The 22146-nt window shown below is 44.7% G+C and overlaps 1 protein-coding gene across 1 annotated transcript in view; it reads left to right on the forward strand.

Annotated features, from left to right (window-relative positions):
* The first annotated feature begins 363 nt into the window (after window positions 1-363).
* Window positions 364-22146, forward strand: part of LOC133446243 (integrin alpha-4-like) — a 46023-nt gene continuing 24240 nt past the window's right edge. The window contains exons 1-11 of the mRNA XM_061724233.1: window positions 364-975; window positions 7562-7741; window positions 10512-10630; window positions 10977-11095; window positions 13746-13878; window positions 14429-14496; window positions 15855-15987; window positions 21132-21217; window positions 21347-21409; window positions 21512-21652; window positions 22018-22126. Of these exons, the coding sequence (XP_061580217.1) occupies window positions 7569-7741; window positions 10512-10630; window positions 10977-11095; window positions 13746-13878; window positions 14429-14496; window positions 15855-15987; window positions 21132-21217; window positions 21347-21409; window positions 21512-21652; window positions 22018-22126 (1144 nt within the window). The 5' untranslated portion in view covers window positions 364-975; window positions 7562-7568. The remainder of the gene's footprint in view (window positions 976-7561; window positions 7742-10511; window positions 10631-10976; window positions 11096-13745; window positions 13879-14428; window positions 14497-15854; window positions 15988-21131; window positions 21218-21346; window positions 21410-21511; window positions 21653-22017; window positions 22127-22146) is intronic.

Raw genomic sequence — 22146 nt, forward strand, 5'->3', positions numbered from 1 at the left:
TCAGTTGATTTGTAATGAATCCAGAATGGATGACATTTTTGTTTTTTTTTAATTGCATTACAGAAAATAAAGAACTTTATCACAATATTCTAATTTTCTGAGACAGTCCTGTATTTCCTTATGTTTGTTTACTTTAACACACACACACACACACACACTCACACACTCACACACACACACACACACACACACACACACACACACACACACACACACACACACACACACACACACACACACACACACACACACACACACACACACACACACACACACACACACACACACACACCCTCAGCTGGTCTTAGGAGGAAACGCCGTTAGACGCGCACGCGCACGCATGCAGAGGGAGGGTCTCGGCGGCGCGCGCTCTCTTCATTGAAACTTTAGTTGGTCCGGTTCGGATCGCGTCTGTTCGGTTCGGATCAGGTCTGTCCGGTTCGGATCAGGTCTGTTTGGTTCGGATCAGGTCTGTCCGGTTCGGATCAGGTCTGTTGGGTTCGGATCAGGTCTGTTTGGCCACTTTGACCCGCTGCGGTTCGGATCCCAGACCAGCGTGGTGCGCACCCGCACCCGCACCCGCACCCGCACCCGCACCGGCACCGGCTCCAGGCGCGTCACCAGGGAATAACCCACGGAACCGGGAGGGATCAGCTGAGCGGAACCGACCCGGAACCAGCGGTAGGAACCGCAGAAGCGCAGACCCGGACCGGCTGGACTGGTCTTGGTCTTGGTCCTGGTCCTGGTCCTGGTCCTGGTTCTGGTCCTGGTCCTGGTCCTGGTTCCAGCTGATCGGGTCTCCGGGTCAGATCCAGGTACCGGTCCGTGGTTCTGGTTCGGAGATGAGCCCGTAAGGACCAGCAGAGGATTATTAGGGTCAGAACCACGAGGAGCGGCTCGGATCTCTTGGGTTTTTGGATCAGAAATAACGCGCTTCCTCCCAGTGACGTCACGGTTCGGACTCAACGGGAAAAAGTTAGTTTAAACTTTTATCTGTTTCTTTTCTGTTTCATGAGGCATTTTGGGTAAAAACGTGACATGAATTTCAATGTTGTGTTTTCAAGACCTGAAAAGTGCTTGAATTTTAGTTTAAGTGCTTGAAATTATAACTGTGTCTTTCACCAAATTGGGATCAAGACAAGTTTATTTGTATAACACAATTCAACACAAGGTAATTCAATTCAATTCAATTCAATTTTATTTATATAGCGTCTAATACAACAGAGTTGTCTCTAGACGCTTTCCAGAGACCCATACCCAGAACATGACCCCCGAGCAATTATTACATAAACAATGGCAGGTAAAAACTCCCCTAGTGGGAGAAAAACCTTAAGCCAAACAGTGGCAAGGAAAAACTCCCCTTTAGGAGGGAAGAAACCTTGAGCAGGACCAGGCTCATCAGGGGGGACCCTCCTGCCGAGGGCCAGACATTCAAAGTGCTTTACATCAACATTAAAAGCAGCAAGACATAATTAGACAGTAAATAACAAATACAATGAAATAAAATTATGAGAAAAGAAGGTAAAATAATAAAAAAGCACAAGTTGCTGATTTAAGAGTACGCTTAAATAACAAATAAATGAAATAAAATGATAAGAAAAGAGGTAAAATAATAAAAAGCAACGATCTTTCCCAACACTTCCGGCCCCCTCATATCTTGAACTGTGATGTCCCAGCGTCCCTGACGACGGTGGTTGTTAGGTCAATCTGGTTTTTAGCTTTACAGTGTCACTAAGTTGCAAAAATGAAAAGGAGGCAGGCAACCCTGCAATTTTTATTTCAAAAAAAGAAGGAAAGTGATGGGTCCAATGTTGCCCCAGTCCCCGGTGCTTTTAACACCTTACCTGCCTATATTGGACCACAGATGGAAACTAGCCTTGTGCTACAATCTGGCACATTTACATATGTATATATGTTCATCAATGTGCATTGTCCTGAGAAATTAATAAAGTAAAGTAAAGTCAGAATATTAACGAGGCTGTTAGATCAAATCCCCCTACCCTCTTATAAATCTGTTTAAGGGAAATATTTGACTTTTTTTTACTCTCTCTCTCTCTCTTCTGCCCCCCCCCTCTCCTTTTTGCATTTGGACCTTAACTGTTTTGAGTTAAACTGGGATGTTGTGATATTGTTGCACTGACTAGTGAATGAAGTGAACAGAATGAGTTAAATTGCGTTTGTCAGATACGTTTTTCTGCTCTCTAACTCTGCTCTTGCTGTCCGTGATGCAGAAAACGGATGTGTATTGCGTAATCAACACGTTGTTAAAGTGTTAAAGTGTTAGTGTTCACAGTTAGCAGGATGTGAGTGAGGCTGTATTTGAAAAAGTTCAAATTTTCCATACCAAACAGATAAACTACATAGACTTCTGTGATGAGTATTTTCAGGGCGTGTTGGTTGATGCTGTAGTTCAGTTCTGGGACTAGTAACCTTCCCAGACCCTAGCACCGGTGAGGAGCAGGTTCTGGTTCTGGAACCACAACAAACCAGATCCAGATGAAGCTCAGGGGTCTGGGCGCTTCATAGGAACTAACAGATCAAGCATGGATTCTGGTCCAGGACCATTCAGGTCTTCATGGTGTAATGTGGTCCAGTTTCCTGGTGTAATATGGTCCAGTTTCCTGGTGTAATGTGGTCCAGTTTCCTGGTATAATATGGTCCAGTTTCCTGGTGTAATATGGCCCAGTTTCCTGGTATAATATGGTCCAGTTTCCTGGTGTAATGTGGTCCAGTTTCCTGGTATAATATGGTCCAGTTTCCTGGTGTAATGTGGTCCAGTTTCCTGGTGTAATGTGATCCAGTTTCCTGGTGTAATATGGTCCAGTTTCCTGGTGTAATATGGTCCAGTTTCCTGGTGTAATGTGGTCCAGTTTCCTGGTGTAATGTGGTCCAGTTTCCTGGTGTAACATGGTCCAGTTTCCTGGTGTAATATGGTCCAGTTTCCTGGTGTAATATGGTCCAGTTTCCTGGTGTACTGTGGTCCAGTTTCCTGGTGTAATATGGTCCAGTTTCCTGGTTTACTGTGGTCCAGTTTCCTGGTGTAATGTGGTCCAGTTTCCTGGTGTAATATGGTCCAGTTTCCTGGTGTAATGTGGTCCAGTTTCCTGGTGTAATGTGGTCCAGTTTCCTGGTGTAATATGGTCCAGTTTCCTGGTGTAATATGTTCCAGTTTCCTGGTGTAATATGGTCCAGTTTCCTGGTGTAATGTGGTCCAGTTTCCTGGTGTAATATGGTCCAGTTTCCTGGTGTAATATGGTCCAGTTTCCTGTTGTAATATGGTCCAGTTTCCTGGTGTAATATGGTCCAGTTTCCTGGTGTAATGTGGTCCAGTTTCCTGGTGTAATGTGGTCCAGTTTCCTGGTGTAATATGGTCCAGTTTCCTGGTGTAATGTGGTCCAGTTTCCTGGTGTAATGTGGTCCAGTTTCCTGGTGTAATATGGTCCAGTTTCCTGGTGTAATATGGTCCAGTTTCCTGGTGTAATATGGTCCAGTTTCCTGGTCCAGTTTCCTGGTGTATTATGGTCCAGTTTCCTGATGTAATATGATCCAGTTTCCTGGTGTAATATGGTCCAGTTTCCTGGTGTAATATGGTCCAGTTTCCTGATGTAATATGGTCCAGTTTCCTGGTGTAATGTGGTCCAGTTTCCTGGTGTAATATGGTCCAGTTTCCTGGTGTAATATGGTCCAGTTTCCTGGTGTAATGTGGTCCAGTTTCCTGGTGTAATATGGTCCAGTTTCCTGGTGTAATGTGGTCCAGTTTCCTGGTAAAATATGGTCCAGTTTCCTGGTGTAATATGGTCCAGTTTCCTGGTCCAGTTTCCTGGTGTAATATGGTCCAGTTTCCTGGTGTAATATGGTCCAGTTTCCTGGTGTAATATGGTCCAGTTTCCTGGTGTAATGTGGTCCAGTTTCCTGGTGTAATATGGTCCAGTTTCCTGGTGTAATATGGTCCAGTTTCCTGGTGTAATATGGTCCAGTTTCCTGGTCCAGTTTCCTGGTGTAATATGGTCCAGTTTCCTGGTGTAATGTGGTCCAGTTTCCTGGTGTAATGTGGTCCAGTTTCCTGGTGTAACATGGTCCAGTTTCCTGGTGTAACATGGTCCAGTTTCCTGGTGTAATATGGTCCAGTTTCCTGGTGTAATATGGTCCAGTTTCCTGGTGTACTGTGGTCCAGTTTCCTGGTGTAATGTGGTCCAGTTTCCTGGTGTAATATGGTCCAGTTTCCTGGTGTAATGTGGTCCAGTTTCCTGGTGTAATGTAGTCCAGTTCCTGGAGTAATATGGTCCAGTTTCCTGGTGTAATACGGTCCAGTTTCCTGGTGTAATATGGTCCAGTTTCCTGGTGTAATGTGGTCCAGTTTCCTGGTGTAATATGGTCCAGTTTCCTGGTGTAATATGGTCCAGTTTCCTGTTGTAATATGGTCCAGTTTCCTGGTGTAATATGGTCCAGTTTCCTGGTGTAATGTGGTCCAGTTTCCTGGTGTAATGTGGTCCAGTTTCCTGGTGTAATATGGTCCAGTTTCCTGGTGTAATGTGGTCCAGTTTCCTGGTGTAATGTGGTCCAGTTTCCTGGTGTAATATGGTCCAGTTTCCTGGTGTAATATGGTCCAGTTTCCTGGTCCAGTTTCCTGGTGTAATATGGTCCAGTTTCCTGGTGTAATATAGTCCAGTTTCCTGGTGTAATATGGTCCAGTTTCCTGGTGTAATATGGTCCAGTTTCCTGGTGTAATATGGTCCAGTTTCCTGGTGTAATATGGTCCAGTTTCCTGGTGTAATATGGTCCAGTTTCCTGGTGTAATATGGTCCAGTTTCCTGGTGTAATATGGTCCAGTTTCCTGGTCTAATGTGTTCCAGTTTCCTGGTCTAATGTGTTCCAGTTTCCTGGTGTAATATGGTCCAGTTTCCTGGTGTAATGTGGTCCAGTTTCCTGGTGTAATGTGGTCCAGTTTCCTGGTGTTTGTAAGGACTCTGGCGGCAGCGTTCTGGATCAGCTGCAGCTGCCTGATAGATTTCTTGTTAAGGCCTGTAAAGATGCCATTGCAATAATCCAACCTACTGAAAATGAATGCATGAATAAGTTTTTCCATGTCTTGTTTAGACAGAATCCCCTCAATTCTAGCAATGTTTTTTAGGTGGTAATAGGCAGATTTAGTGATAAACTTTAGATGGCTGTTGAAGTTCAGGTCTGAGTCAATAATTACACCCAGATTTCTGGCTTGATTTGTAGCTGTCAATGACATGGAGCCAAGGTGAGCGCTGATCTTTTCCCTTTCATTTTTAGGGCCAAAAATGATCACCTGTCTTTTCTGCATTTAGCTGGAGAAAATTCAGGCACATCCACTCATTGATTTGGTGAATACAGTTACTCAATGAGATCAGGGGACTGTAGTCATGTGGTGACACTGAAATATAGAGCTGTGTGTCATCGGCAAAAGTATGGTAGGAAATGTTGTGATGTTCCATAATCTGAGCTAGGGGTAGCATATAGATGTTGAATAGAAGCGGTCCGAGAACGGACCCTTGAGGAACCCCATGTGTGATCTTGGTTAGGGATGGGAATCCAGAACCGGTTCTTGTTGAGATTCCAGTTCCCAGTGTTTCAATTCCATAGAATCGTTTGCCTTTTTCGTAAACGATTCCCTTATCGATTCCAGTGGGCGCGAATGACGTCACCAAGCATGTTGCGCAACGTGCGCATTCGCGCCCATCAGGAAAACACGGGGACAAAGTGGCATAAACGCTCAAAAGTTTGGTTACATTTTACCAAAAAGGGCGACAATACTTGCAATTTGGACATTTCAACAAAGGGGGGAAACTGTTAGGACTCGGCCGGCTGATGCGCTGGGAGCGCGGAGTCAGCCCGCGTGTGGTAAGGCGGATTTATGGTTCCGCGTTACACCAATGCAGAGGCTACGGCGTAGGGTACGCTGTGACATGCACCGTACGGCGCGCGTCCCCGCGTACCCTACGCCGTAGGCTCTGCGTCGATTTAACGCAGAACTAAAGTCATGCTTAAGAAGAGCTGCACGCTCGCCCACGTGGACGTGCCGGGCGCTCTGCGTCGGACAGCGGAGCTCTCCTAACACAGCTGCAGCTCATCTATGGAGAAGTTAAAGAGCTTCTAACACTAGCTTCTACCACTAGCTTCTACCGCTAGCTTCTACGGCTAACTTCTCCTTTCATCAGCAGGAAGAGCATCAGGCCAGAATAGATGAATGTCACCAGCAGTGACTAAGTTTGTGGTGTTGAACATGTTACTGGACATTCTTGTGTAATTGCCACAAAATAATTTGTTGTATTTAGTTAATTTCTAAAGAAGAATATTTATTTTATTATTATTATTTTATATTAAAAACATATTTTATATTACAAATAATTGTGTGGGCCCCCCTGGCACCATGGAGGATCCAAGGCTGGGGGCGTCTTAACAGCTCACTTATTGTTTTGTTCAAAGATATAAAACAAAGTTGATGCTAAAATTGTTTGTTCTCCTTTTTTCCAAATGAGAATCGATAAAGAATCGAATCGTTAAGCAGAATCGAAAATGGAATCGGAATCGGAAAAATCTTATCAATTCCCATCCCTAGTCGTTCATCTTGGAAGTAACTGGAAGTTACTCGTGTAATTTGTTGATGTTTTTTTCCAGGATTCTGATTGGCTAGCATGACTTTATCTTCTCGTTACACTGCCCCCTGTAGGTTTGGCTGCTCATAGCACCTTAACAGATATTTATGCAGGTTCCTGGAAATGATGGGATTTTTATAAACGTAGAGGGAAATATCCGTTTTTGTAAATACCCGGCTACGTGGAAACGTGGCCTTAAAGACAAAGAACTTCTGGTTTTTACTCTGTTTTCTTGTTTTGACGGTTGATTCCTGCCTTATACTGACTGCATTTCCATTCATCAATAACCCTTTTAAAACCCGAATATTGGCAATAACCCGGTTACACAGCCATGTAAACACCAATAACCCTTTGAATAACCCGAATTTGATCATATTCCGGTTTTTAAAAATCCCAAAATGACCCCTGGGTTACTCCTTTTTAAAACCCGAATATTGGGTCATGTAAACGCCTAAAGGAATATCTCCATCAAACGGAACAGGAATTTGTTTTCTGCACATGTTCTGTTCACAAGGAATCCTGGTCTTTTGAGTCCAGGAAGTTCTTATAAACACGGAGAAACCAAGACCAGGAGGAGACTAATCACTTCATAAATGTAATGAAGGATATGAACATTTCTGCATTTGTAGACGCTAGAAAGTAGCGCTAGAGTAGGGATAGAAGATTTACAAGAAGGAGAGAGAAAAGTTGAAGCAGCATTTGTTTTGAATTTGGATCCAGGAAGAAGAAGCAGAAATGACGGGAATTGTGTCATCACGTTCTCCGTGCGTCGCTGGTTTGATCCAGATATCCTGAATGATTAATTACCATGTAAACGGAATATTCTGAATGTTTCAGTAACCGGAATATTAGCAATAACCCCAATTTTGACTGATGGAAACGTAGTCCTTGATTATATTGAAGTGATAACGCTGTTCCCTCCTCCGGTTTCCCTGCAGGTCCAGCATGCGCTCGTCGGGGGTCGGGATGCTGGTCCAGGTCCTGGTCCTGGTCCAGGTCCTGGTCCCGCAGGCTTCAGGATACAGCCTGGATGAGGAACACAGTCTGGAGTTCGGCGGACCTCAGGGCTCCATGTTCGGATACTCCGTCCTGCTGCACCAACACAGAGATCACCACTGGTGTGGACCTGCACTTTCTTTATCTTATTGATCCGTCTGGATCTGCACTTTCTTTATCTTATTGATCCGTCACTACCAAACACTTGTTGGTGGTGAATGAGTGCGTTTACATGGGAAGTTTAATTCCTCTTTAATTCAGAATTAAGATTAAATCCCTTTAAAATGAGAAATGCTATTTTGTGGTTCTGCGCACAGTCGATTTTCAAAGTTTGCATCATTTCTTACACGATGTAAAATGGGTAATATGGGATGTTGAGTATTTGATCCTTCGCATTACACTTTGTGAACATTATGCGATAAAGAGAAAAAAAAACAATTCTATGGCTTTATTTGATATTCATTCAGTCATTGGCCTTTATTTAACCAGACAGGTCATTAAGAACATTCTTATTTCCAATAACGGCCTGGCAAGAGACAAGGAAGTGGTTTAGGGAGTAAAACACAGTAAAATTGTAGCTCTGCAAACGTAGATAACCATTAGATAGCATTTTTTGGCAAAGCAGCAAAAAATGGCAGAACACCGGCTCGCTCCTCTGCGGTGCCGACTTGACCTGCCGCTGCAGCGGTTCGTTTTTGGAGGAGGTTTATTCCCAGAGACATCTTTTTTCGTTGGGGTCGTGTCTCTGTTTTTTCGTGGGGTTTGGGGTTGTGCCTCTGTTTTTTCGTGGGGTTTGGGGTTGTGTCTCTGTTTTTCGTGGGGGTTGGGGTTGTGTCTCTGTTTTTTCGTGGAGGTTGGGGTTGTGCCTCTGTTTTTTCGTGGGGGTTGGGGTTGTGCCTCTGTTTTTTCGTGGGGGTTGGGGTTGTGCCTCTGTTTTTTCGTGGGGGTTGGGGTCGTGTCTCTGTTTTTTCGTGGGGGTTGGGGTTGTGTCTCTGTTTTTTCGTGGGGGTTGGGGTTGTGTCTCTGTTTTTTCGTGGGGTTTGGGGTTGTGTCTGTTTTTTCGTGGGGGTTGGGGTCGTGTCTCTGTTTTTTCGTGGGGGTTGGGGTTGTGTCTCTGTTTTTTCGTGGGGGTTGGGGTTGTGCCTCTGTTTTTTCATCGGGGTTGGGGTTGTGTCTCTGTTTTTTCGTGGGGGTTGGGGTTGTGCCTCTGTTTTTTCGTGAGGGTTGGGGTTGTGCCTCTGTTTTTTCGTGGGGGTTGGGGTTATGTCTCTGTTTTTTCGTGGGGGTTGGGGTTGTGCCTCTGTTTTTTCGTGGGGGTTGGGGTTGTGTCGCTGTTTTTTCGTGGGGTTTGGGTTGTGCCTCTGTTTTTTTCATCGGGGTTGGGGTTGTGTCTCTGTTTTTTCGTGAGGGTTGGGGTTGTGCCTCTGTTTTTTCGTGGGGGTTGGGGTTGTGTCTCTGTTTTTTCGTGGGGGTTGGGGTTGTGCCTCTGTTTTTTCGTGGGGGTTGGGGTTGTGTCTCTGTTTTTTCGTGGGGGTTGGGGTTGTATCTCTGTTTTTTCGTGAGGGTTGGGGTTGTGCCTCTGTTTTTTCGTGAGGGTTGGGGTTGTGTCTCTGTTTTTTTGTGGGGGTTGGGGTTGTGCCTCTGTTTTTTCGTGGGGGTTGGGGTTGTGTCTCTGTTTTTTCGTGGGGGTTGGGGTTGTGCCTCTGTTTTTTCGTGGGGGTTGGGGTTGTGCCTCTGTTTTTTCGTGAGGGTTGGGGTTGTGCCTCTGTTTTTTCGTGGGGGTTGGGGTTGTGCCTCTGTTTTTTCGTGGGGGTTGGGGTTGTGCCTCTGTTTTTTCGTGGGGGTTGGGGTTGTGTCTCTGTTTTTTCGTGGGGGTTGGGGTTGTGCCTCTGTTTTTTCGTGAGGGTTGGGGTTGTGCCTCTGTTTTTTCGTGGGGGTTGGGGTTGTGCCTCTGTTTTTTCGTGGGGGTTGGGGTTGTGCCTCTGTTTTTTCGTGGGGGTTGGGGTTGTGTCTCTGTTTTTTCGTGGGGGTTGGGGTTGTGTGTCTGTTTTTTCGTGGGGGTTGGGGTTGTGCCTCTGTCTCTAGGATTCTGATTCTAGCCACTGCTGCTGGTGTTGCCCCTCTAAAGTCAGGATCTCAGCCTGTAATTCAGCCTTGATTTCAGCCCGTGCGTTATCATCAGTCTCATATCCTCCGCGGCAATGAGGGTCGAGGAAAGCGCACTTTTGCATTAATTTGCGACTGAATCAGATTCATACTTGGCCTCCAGCTTTTTTTAAATTGCAGTTTTTATTGACTTTGTTAGTTCGAGGTCGTTTTCCTGCCATCTCTCTCCCCTTTACTCTCCCAGTGCGTCTCTCTCCAGATGATGACATCACGTTCATAAACTTTATGGAAAGTGTCAAAATGTGGGCTAAAACATATTCAACTATTTAAGTAAAACTGAAAATTCAACCACACATAAGTGCTACTGGACATAGAATCAATTTTAGGCATTAAATGACTTTTATTTGATATTTAATTGTTATCTCTTATATAAGTCCATTGCATTTTTTCATGACGGTATTGAAAATGAAACCGCTGCTGTTTTTAAACACCGACAGTAAACAGTATTACCGTAATATCGCCCAAGCCTAGTGTGCGTGTGCATGCACACCCTCTTTGATGCCTCAGACAGCCGTCCAATCACACGCCTCCCAGCCGAACTCTGGCTGACCTCTGACCTCTGGTTGAGCTCTGGTTGAGCTCTGGCTGACCCCTGGCTGACCTCTGGCTGACCTCTGACCTCTGGTTGACCTCTGACTGACCTCTGGCTGACCTCTGACTTCAGGTTGACCTCTGGTTGACCTCTGGTTGACCTCTGGCTGACCTCTGACCTCTCCTCTCCGTCAGGTTGGTGGTCGGAGCTCCGGTGGCCAACGTGTCGTCCAGGCCGTCGGTTCGATCCCCAGGAGCCGTTTTCAGATGCAACATCACGGCGGAGGATCGGAGCTGCAGCCACATGAACACCGGTGTGTGCATGCGTGCGTGCGTGCGCGTGCGTGCGTGCGCGTGCGTGCGCGTGTGCGTGCGCGTGTGCGCGCGTGGTTCTGCTCTGCCCTGTCTGTTTAGAACTGACCACTGAAGAATGTGGAGCATTCATTAGATATTTCTGACTGCTAAAGTTTTGGTTGATGAAGATAATGTTCTAGTAAAAAAAATAATATTTTTTTTAATTTAACCTTTATTTAAGCAGGAATTCCCTTGAGATTAAAATCTCTTTTTGGAGGGAGACCTGACCAACATGCTGCTGACTACTGATCCCAGAGCAGAAGTCCGGGGTTTATTTACGCTTTATTTCCACGTGTTTTCCTGCAGAGGTGTTGAGTTGTGGGAAGACGTGTGAAGCTGAGAGCGATGACCAGTGGCTCGGCGTCAGTCTGTCCAAACAACCCGGAGGACACGGAGGACACGGAGGACACGGAGGACACGTCATGGTAACAACCGTTTATTGATCCTGGCTGATCGTTGAAACTAAACACTGAAAAGAGCTTTTTCCCTGATCAGGATTATTATGTTACCATTATTACCCTCATCGATCTTTAGTCTCATGTCTCCAGTGAACCAAGTGTTTTTAATTTAGTTAACCAGGTGTTTACTCCAGTTAACCAGGTGTTTTTACTCCAGTTAACCAGGTGTTTAGTCCAGTTAACCAGGTGTTTTTAATTTAGTTAACCAGGTGTTTACTCCAGTAACTAGTCTCGCAGCTTTGAGAAAACGCGAAAAGTAAAAATGTAGAAACGTGCGCCTTAAGCGGGAATCGTGTGCTATGACTTTTATTAGCGATTGGCGTGCACATTTTTGCGCAACGTGCACAAACGTGCACTTTTGGCACCATCCGGAACGCATTGGGAGAAGTTTGGCGCCTCACCACTCGCACACCGTTACTCGAAATATTCTGAACCGATTTAGAAAGTTGCAGGCCCTGAATTTAACTACAGTCCTGTGGATTTTCCGAGCGATTGCACAAATAGTTTTTGCACGAAGTGCAAAAACATTTCCAAATTTCCAAACTAATGGGGAACTCATTTCCCCATGTATTTCTATGGCGCCATTCAAAGCGGATGGGAAAATGTCGAGAGAAAAAAGACAAAATTCACCTTTTTTCTGAGTCACGTATCTTTCTCATACTTGCACGTAGAACTGTCATTCAAACTTCAAAACGGAGGAAAACTTCTCTTCTCTCTCCAAACCTGAAACAGTTTTTTCCTAAATGTACACTTTTCAAGATATGAGCCCTCAAGCGAGGACTGGAAATCACTTTTTTGTCAAATTTACAGTGCGGCTTTCAGTTATTAGAGTGGCAGGTTGAGTGAAAAAATAACTTGATTTTTTATTTGTAACTCGAGCTCACGGCCTAACCGTAAAAGGTAGACAGATAATTTTTGTTCAGAATGTAGACATACGTGTTGTGATTCATAAAATGTGACTTTGACAGGCAGGGTATGCACAAAATTCAAATGGGGGGGCTAACAGCCAAGCAAATTCCTGCCTCGGTCTCCATTGACTGCAATGTAATAAAAAGTTCTCTTCAAAAAAATCTCACTTTGTTTTCGAACTGCCGTTACTCAGACATTTAAAGGAATTTCTGAATAAAAATAAAATTGTCAGAATCTGCCGGGTTCAGTGTCTCTCACGATGTCTTTATTTTTCTGCTAGGAGCTTCGGTTTTCTCACAAATCTGAGTTCTTTGAGAACTTTTCACAAGGCAAAACTCTGGGTTTTTCTCACAACCAACCCGGAATGTTCCTGAAGTGCAAGGTTCTTGTTGCCCCTAGCAACCAGCAGTCAGCTGCTGACTCATTCAGCCAGGACTAGTCACATGACTGAGTCAGTACAGACTTCATATACTTTAACCTGGAAAAAGGAGAAATCTGACCCCTGACCTTTTGACCTTAGATGACCCCCAGTCCTGCTGGAAACCGGTTCATGGTATATATATATATATATATGTGTATATATATATATATATATATATATATATATATATATATATATATATATATATCCGTTAGCGGTCCTGTTAGCGGTTCTTTTAGCGGTTCTGTTAGCGGTCACGTTAGCGGTCCCGTTAGCGGTCACGTTAGCGGTCCCGTTAGCGGTCACGTTAGCGGTCCTGTTAGCAGTTCTGTTAGCGGTTCCGTTAGCGGTTCCGTTAGTGGTCCCGTTAGCGGTTCCGTTAACGGTCCCGTTAGCGATCCCGTTAGCGGTCCCGTTAGCGGTCCCGTTAGCGGTCCCGTTAGCGGTTCCGTTAGCTGTTCCGTTAGGTCTTCTGTTAGTGGTTCTGCCTATTACCTATTTTCTGTAATAACTTTTGAATGGTTTGACATAGAGAGTCATGGGTGGTGTCATCGGATTCGTTATTGAGTCCTTGACCTTTCTTGGTGCAAATTAGCCCCACCTCTTCTTCTGATCGGTCGATATGTCATAGTTCCTATTTTCTGCAATAACTTTTGAATGGTTTGATATAGGAAAAATCGCAATCATCCGGCAGTAGTCCCGTGGCACTTCAAAATTTCTTGACATTTTCTAGTTCCCTCATAACATTGATTGGAAGGACAGAAGTGTGTAACTTGGACCACATCCTCAGTTCTAGAAGGTGTTATTTATCTAAATATTATTCCTTGTTTTAGGATTTCTAGGAAGTTTCGTGGTCATTAACATAAAAAAACTGATGAGTTAAGTTTTCATTTTGGTTTGATGTAGTCATTTTCCAGGAATTCAGTCAAAGTGCAGCTACCAGTTAATCTCACTGAAAAAAAGCATCACACATCTATTATTTATACAATTTCCAAGCAAAACTGAATTCTGCTACCTGCTTTGGACACGATGAGCAGATCCTGCATGGAAGGCTTTTTCTTTTTATTCCTAGTAATCATGTGATTGATAAAGAGACTATTATTTGAAAACTGTGACACTGCTGCAGTTTTGAGAAAAGGTTTTCCACGATACTCTACTGCTGCTGCCTTTATTGAGAGTTGAATTAAGTAAAGGAATATACAGTTGTTTCTGTCAGAGACACACCAATACCTGCTAATGCGTGTTTAACCTGATAAACCGCTGTTAACTCTGTGTTCTTGTGTTCAGGCATGTGCTCACCGCTGGAAGAACGTCTACTACTCAAGAAAAGACAGTCAGAAAAACAAGCTGCCTAACGGACTGTGTTACCGCTTTAGCAGTGACCTGGAACACTCCAGTCCCATCATCCCCTGCTACAGAGGTACGACTGAACGAGCTAAACTAACGTACGACTGAACGGGCTAAACCAACGTACCACTGAACTAAATTAACGTAGAACTAAACTAACGTAGGAGTGAACTAACGTACGACTGAACTAACGTAGAACTAAACTAACGTAGAACTAAACTAACGTAGGACTGAACTAAACTAACGTAGAACTAAACTAACGTAGAACTAAACTAACGTAGAACTAAACTAACGTACGACTGAACTAACGTAGGACTGAACTAAACCAACGTAGAGTGTTTAGTTCAACGGGTTGAGCAGGGACTTATGTAAACCTTCCCCTGTACAGCGACGCAGGTTCGATTCCAGTGGTGTGTGTGTGTGTGTGTGCGTGTGTGCGTGTGTGTGTGCGTGTGTGCGTGTGTGCGTGTGTGTGTGTGTGTGTGTGTGTGTGTGTGTGTGTGTGTGTGTGTGTGTGTGTGCGCGTGTGCGCGTGTGTGCGTGTGCGTGTGCGTGTGCGTGTGCGTGTGCGTGTGCGTGCGCGTGCGCGTTCTCACCTTCACCTCTCATCTCCTACTTACCAGACTACCAGACCCGGTTTGGGGAGGATTACGGGTCTTGCCAGGCAGGAATGTCCAACGTCCTGACGGAGGTCAGTAACAACATAGACTAGGGCTGTCAGTTTAGTGCCTTAATTAGATTCATCAATTACAATTAATTATGAGTGGCAAAATGTGCGAGCATTTTAAATTTGTCCCATTGAGGGACCTGTAGGCCACGACTTCCCTCCTGCTGAGTCATGCTAGTCATAACAGACCTGGGCGACTCAGCAAATATTTGCTAGGGCGACTCAGTAAATATTTGCTAGAGCGACTCGGCAAATCTTTACTAGAGCGACTCGGCAAATCTTTGCTAGAGCGACTCGGCAAATCTTTGCTAGAGCGACTCGGCAAATCTTTGCTAGAGCGACTCAGCAAATCTTTGCTAGAGCGACTCGGCAAATATTTACTAGAGCGACTCAGCAAATCTTTGCTAGAGCGACTCAGCAAATCTTTGCTAGAGCGACTCGGCAAATCTTTGCTAGAGCGACTCGGCAAATCTTTGCTAGAGCGACTCGGCAAATCTTTGCTAGGGCGACTCGGCAAATCTTTGCTAGAGCGACTCGGCAAATCTTTGCTAGGGCGACTCGGCAAATCTTTGCTAGAGCGACTCGGCAAATCTTTGCTAGAGCGACTCGGCAAATCTTTGCTAGAGCGACTCGGCAAATCTTTGCTAGAGCGACTCGGCAAATCTTTGCTAGGGCGACTCAGCAAATATTTGCTAGGGCGACTCAGCAAATATTTGCTAGGGCTACTCAGCAAATATTTGCTAGGGTGACTCAGCAAATATTTGCTAGGGCGACTCGGCAAATCTTTGCTAGGGCGACTCGGCAAATCTTTGCTAGGGCGACTCAGCAAATCTTTGCTAGGGCCTTTGAACGGCAAGTTTATGTATAAAAAGAAAGAAGACGGGACTATCAACAAGAAGGCGGGGATTTGTACATTTTGTAAAAAAGAATGTTCCTATCAGCGGAGCTGCTCTAGCTTGAAATATCATTTAAACGCTAAACATGTCCGGACAAGTTCCCCTGTAAACGTTACAGCTACTGGTACTATAGTACTGGAATCGCTGTATTGAGTCAGCTTTAGTTTTAATTCTGAATTGAGAGTCTGATTAAGTGCCTATTTGAGACTCAGCCGTATTTTATTTCAGAATTGTATTTATTTAACTGTATTTGCATTTTTGAATAATGCACATAAAAATGTGGATTTCAAATCTTCTTAGTGTTTTCAATTGATTAGTCATGCACTGCAATTTTGTAATGTCCTAGAATTAGAATTCTTTATTTGGGGACCTTTAGCAGATATGGGATTAAAATGCAATTAATTAGATTAATTAATAATAAATCCTGTAATTAATGAGATTATTTTAATGGGCTGACGGGACTAACACGGACCTGTTGTGTCTCAGGATCTGATCGTCATGGGGGCCCCGGGGACGTCCTACTGGACCGGCTCCGTCCTGGTCTACAACGCGACCGGCGGAGTGATGTCGGTGTACCTGGACGACCAGACCGGAGCCGTCACCTTCGGGAGCTACCTGGGTAAATCCCGCCAGGATTCACTCATTCATCTACAATCATTATCACTTCTCACCAGGATTCACTCATTCATCTACAATCATTATTACTGCAAGACCTGAACCACTGCAGTTCTGAGTTCTGCTCCAGATTCAGTTTTTTTAATGGCATTTATGCAATAGAACTGAAAAGGATTGTATTGTGCTTCTCAACATTATTGTGCAGAAATCAAAGATATAGAGGGTTTGTATTGACGTCACATTCCCACTGGACCCCCTTACTGCACTGAGTGGTAAAAATGTCTGCAACTAGTGTGTTAGACGGGATAACAGCCGATTCTGGGCTTAAATTAGCGTCAGTTGGACTTGACAGTGACCCGTACAGTTACCAAGAACCAGTGGTCCATGGACATTAATATTTGGTACAGTTACCAAGAACCAGTGGTCCATGGACATTAATATTTGGTACAGTTACCCCAAGAACCAGTGGTCCATGGACATTAATATTTGGTACAGTTACCAAGACCAGTGGTCCATGGACATTAATATTTGGTACAGTTACCCCAAGAACCAGTGGTCCATGGACATTAATATTTGGTACAGTTACCAATTCAATTCAATTTCAATTCAATTTTATTTATATAGCGTCTAATACAACAGAGTTGTCTCTAGACGCTTTACAGAGACCCATACCCAGAACATGACCCCCGAGCAATTATTACATAAACAATGGCAGGTAAAAACTCCCCTAGTGGGAGAAAAACCTTAAGCCAAACAGTGGCAAGGAAAAACTCCCCTTTAGGAGGGAAGAAACCTTGAGCAGGACCAGGCTCATCAGGGGGGACCCTCCTGCCGAGGGCCAGACTGGTGGGTCAGGGACGGCAACAGCACAGCAGGCAGGTGGAAGCAGCAACGGGATGACCGGGGGTGGGGACCGCAGGCCAGCACACAGCTCCCGAAGCTCCGGCCCAATCAGCAAGTCCCAGGTTGGGGTGCAGGGTCAGGAAAAGACTTGTGCTCCGTAATGCAAGCTACAAGCCACCCACGGCCACCTGCAGGACAAAAGAGAGAAAAGGGAGGAGAAGGGGGGGCCAGCAACGGGATGACCAGGGGTGGGGACCGCAGGCCAGCACGCAGCTCCCGAAGCTCCGGCCCAATCAGCAAGTCCCAGGTAATCAGCAAGTCCCAGGTAACCAAGAACCAGTGGTCCATGGACATTAATATTTTCTCTAGCGAGGTCACATGTTGCCGTAGTATTTATGGCATTAATGGAGACGCTATGTAAAGCGGCGTGGCCGTGTTTCTGCTGAACAGGAAGTGTTTCTGCTGAACAGGAAGTGGTGTTCTGTTTCATCTGTTCGGCTGTTTCTGCCAGAGCGTTTGTGATAACGACTCGAGCTGCGAGGTGTTGCCGCCCCGCCCGGGCGGCTGCAGCCCTGGGGCGTCAGGTGTGAGCAGGGTGCCGGTAAACAGGAAGTAGGGTGCCGGTGAACAGGAAGTAGGGTGCCGGTGAACAGGAAGTAGAGTTTCAGAGCTCCAGCCGTCTGCAGGCTCTCAGCTTCACACTTCCAGGAAACTCTGAAAAACCATCAAATATAAACCGGATTTAGTCACATCACAGGTATAAAACATTGAGGTGATTTCCTGTCCTCATGTTTTTAAAGTGTAAACGTGTGATGATAAAGTTGTGCTCATGTTGTGTTTGAGATCTGAACAAACAGTCGTGTTTTCATTGGTCTGTGAGAAAAGCTCAAACTCCTTCAGCCTCTTCTGACACAAATCACTATTTAAGTTTAAGTTTATTTTAGACGGGACAATGAATATTAATGAACACTACATTAATAAGTGTAAATACACCGGCTTTTAGCAGAAATGCTAGTTTACACCAGCAGTCCCCACAGAAAAATAGATTTAGCAGCATTTAAAAGCAGTGTGGATTGTATCTTAAAGTGACTTGAGCAAAAAGATGCATATTACAATAATGACATACCAGCGATGGTAATATTATGGTACGGAGAGGATCCAGCTTGTGTAACATACAGTACAAAGTGTGTGTTGCATTGTTCATTGCCCTGTACGTAGGAATTAAAACAGTAGAAAAAAAAAAAAAAAAAAAAACTAAAAACAATAAAAAACATATAATTAACATTAAAACAAACTACACACGTTTAAGCTGGTTGTGATAACAGTGTTGTTCTTCCTATAGCCAGGATTTAAATGTTTGGTGAAAGAGGTCAGAGGTCAGAAGTTCACGTATCGTTGGAGTTTTATTCCGGGTGTGAGAGATACGAACTGGAAAATTGGCTGGAATAAAAACACTTTTTCTAAAAGGAACTATCCAGTCGTATTTACATGTTTCAAATTAGACAGACTTGAAGAAGTTCAGATAAAGATGTTGGTGAATGTCAGCGACAGAGCAGGACTTTCCTTTGGTGAAACATGACAACAAAGTAGTCAATAAAAGTACTACGCCGTAAACATGAAAGACCGTTGTAATTCCACTTCAGTTGGACCCGAACTAAAATCTAATTATCCGGCTCACATGAAGGAGATTATTGTGAAAATGTGGAATTCAACTTTAATGTTTGAAAACTGAGGTCAGAGCTCGTCTGTGATGAGGAGTTTGGTAGTTAGTAGTAGATTAGTAGTTGTAACTGCGTATAGAAATAGTTTAGTAGTTGTAACCAGTGTAATAGTTGTAACTGCATATAGAACCAGTTTAGTAGTTGTAACTGCATATAGAACCAGTTTAGTAGTTGTAACTGCATATAGAAGCAGTTTAGTAGTTGTAACTGCGTATAGATCCAGTTTAGTAGTTGTAACTGCATATAGAAGCAGTTTAGTGGTTGTAACCAGTTTAGTAGTTGTAACTGCATGTAGAACCAGTTTAGTAGTTGTAACCAGTTTAGTAGTTGTAACTGCATGTAGAACCAGTTTAGTAGTTGTAACCAGTTTAGGAGTTATAACTGCATATAGAACCAGTTTAGTAGTTGTAACTGCATATAGAACCAGTTTAGTAGTTGTAACTGCATATAGAAGCAGTTTAGTAGTTGTAACTGCGTATAGAAGCAGTTTAGTAGTTGTAACTGCGTATAGAAATAGTTTAGTAGTTGTAACCAGTGTAATAGTTGTAACTGCATATAGAACCAGTTTAGTAGTTGTAACTGCATATAGAAGCAGTTTAGTAGTTGTAACTGCGTATAGATCCAGTTTAGTAGTTGTAACTGCATATAGAACCAGTTTAGTAGTTGTAACTGCATATAGAAGCAGTTTAGTAGTTGTAACTGCATATAGAACCAGTTTAGTAGTTGTAACCAGTTTAGTAGTTGTAACTGCATGTAGAACCAGTTTAGTAGTTGTAACCAGTTTAGTAGTTGTAACTGCGTATAGATCCAGTTTAGTAGTTGTAACTGCATATAGAACCAGTTTAGTAGTTGTAACTGCATATAGATCCAGTTTAGTAGTTGTAACTGCGTATAGATCCAGTTTAGTAGTTGTAACTGCATATAGAAGCAGTTTAGTAGTTGTAACTGCATATAGAACCAGTTTAGTAGTTGTAACCAGTTTAGTAGTTGTAACTGCATATAGAACCAGTTTAGTAGTTGTAACCAGTTTAGTAGTTGTAACTGCATGTAGAACCAGTTTAGTAGTTGTAACCAGTTTAGTAGTTGTAACTGCATATAGAACCAGTTTAGTAGTTATAACTGCATATAGAAGCAGTTTAGTAGTTGTAACTGCGTATAGATCCAGTTTAGTAGTTGTAACTGCATATAGAAGCAGTTTAGTAGTTGTAACTGCATATAGAAGCAGTTTAGTAGTTGTAACTGCATATAGAAGCAGTTTAATAATGATTGGATTTATATAGCGCCCTTCTAGGCACCCAGAGCGCTTTACAGAAATCATTATTCATTCATACACATTCTCTCCGGTGGTGGTAAACTACATTGTAGCCACAGCTGCCCTGGGGCAGACTGACAGAAGCGTGGCTGCCATATCGCGCCTAACGGCCCCTCCGACCACCACCAACATTCATACACATTCATACACATTCACACGGGGCAAGGTGGGTAAGGTGTCTTGCCCAAGGACACTACGACAGCAAACTGGGATAGAGCGGGATTCGAACCGCCGACCTTCCGATCATTGGACGACCCGCTCTACCACCTGAGCTACTGCCGCCCCTTTTTTAGTTTAGTAGTTGTAACTGCATATAGAAGCAGTTTAGTAGTTGTAACTGCATATAGAACCAGTTTAGTAGTTGTAACTGCATATAGAACCAGTTTAGTAGTTGTAACTGCATATAGAACCAGTTTAGTAGTTATAACTGCATATAGAAGCAGTTTAGTAGTTGTAACTGCATGCAGCTGGTGTTTGTAGAGTGGACTCGGACCTGGACCAGGACCGCAGGCAGGTGGAAGCAGCAGCGGGATGACCAAAGGGGGGGGGCGCAGGCAGGTGGAAGCAACAACGGGATGACTGGGGGTGGGGGGAGGGGGCGCAGGCCAGAACGCAGCTCCTGAGGCTCCGGCCTGCAAACATGCACAAAAGAGAAAAAAGGCGGGCCGGCACAAGAAACTACAGGAACGATGGACAAAAATGATAGCTATGAGATATTTATAATAAATAAAAATGGAAATGGAGAAGAGAGGAAGGGAAGAGGAGAGGAGAAGAAGGGTGAGAGGCACCGCCCAGCGGATCATGTCGGTGCCCCCTGCAGCATAAGCCTATAGCAGCATATCTACCACCAAGCTATATTTGAGACTAACTATTATAGTCTTGTTCTATAGCTGCAACTATGACTACTGACTCTAACACAATAGAGTTTACACTACCTAGAGATTTACCAACACCAGCTAGAGGTTTACTAAACACTAACTATAGGCTTTACTAAACAGAAAGGTTTTAAGTTTAGTTTTAAAGGTGGAGGTGGTGTCAGCCTCCTTAACCCAGATTGGAAGTTGGTTCCATAGTAATGGTGCCTGATAGCAGAACGCCCGCCCTCCAAATCTACATTTAGATACTCTAGGAACTACGAGTAAACCTGCACCCTGGAGGCGGAGAGCTCTGCCAGGAACATAAGGCTCTATCAAGTCTATGATTTTATGTAAGATGTTTATGTTTATTATGTTTATGTTTATGTAGTTTAACTCCAGTGTCCTGCTGCCACAGGTTACTCGGTGGGAGCCGGTCACTTCCTGGGTCCTGCCAGCGTGGAGGTCGTGGGCGGAGCTCCTCAGTACAACCAGAGGGGGAAGGTACGACCTCCGACCTCCGACAGGACTGGTGTCTTTTATACCTTCTTATGGGATCATGGGTGAAGTTCTCACGGAACATCTGGGTACTCTGCGTAGGTTTGATGGTTAAAGTCTGATTGTGCCTTGCAGGTCTTCATCTTCACAGTTGACAACGTCATGCTGCGTGTGGTTTCCGAGGTGTCTGGAACAGAAGTAAGGATCTGTTTAGAGTTATCTGCCTACGTTCAGACATTCAGACCTCCGGCCGACTAAACGGCGCCGTGTCTCTGCCGTGTCTCTGCCGTGTCTCTGCAGCTGGGCTCGTACTTCGGCTCCAGCGTGTGTGTGGTGGACCTGAACGCTGACGGCCTGTCGGACCTTCTGGTCGGGGCTCCGATGGCCACGGGGACGGCCCGGGAGGAGGGACGGGTCCACGTCTACATCAACCAGGGCCAGGTAGGAGCTCCGCCTGCAGGAACGTGCTGACTTATGGACAGGGGTGCACACAAGCCGGGACTCCAGGGCCAGTCTACTGAAGGTTTTAGATGTTTCCTCAACACAACCCTGATAGACAAGGCTGTGTCACCAGAGCTGGACCTGGTTCTGGTTCTGGTTCCTAGCAGATCAAGGCTGTGTCACCAACAGAGTTGTGTAAACCTTGATGATGTTGATGACGACCAGTGATGAGAATCAGGTGTGTTGAAGACAGAGAAACATCTAAAACCTGCAGTAGACTAGCCCTGGAGTCCCGGCCTGTGTGCAGCCCTGGTTATGGACCAGGAACAGAAACAAACCTCCCTCTGTTTCCTGACCAACTCCAGGCCAAGCTGGAGGAGGCAGCGTTCACGCTGAGCGGCTCCAACGCCGTGGCGGCGCGGTTCGGAGAGACCATGGCCGACCTGGGAGACCTGGACGACGACGGTTACCCAGGTAACGCCCACACCAGCACG

Source organism: Cololabis saira, chromosome 6, assembly GCF_033807715.1.
Source record: "Cololabis saira isolate AMF1-May2022 chromosome 6, fColSai1.1, whole genome shotgun sequence".
Lineage (NCBI taxonomy): Eukaryota > Metazoa > Chordata > Actinopteri > Beloniformes > Belonidae > Cololabis > Cololabis saira.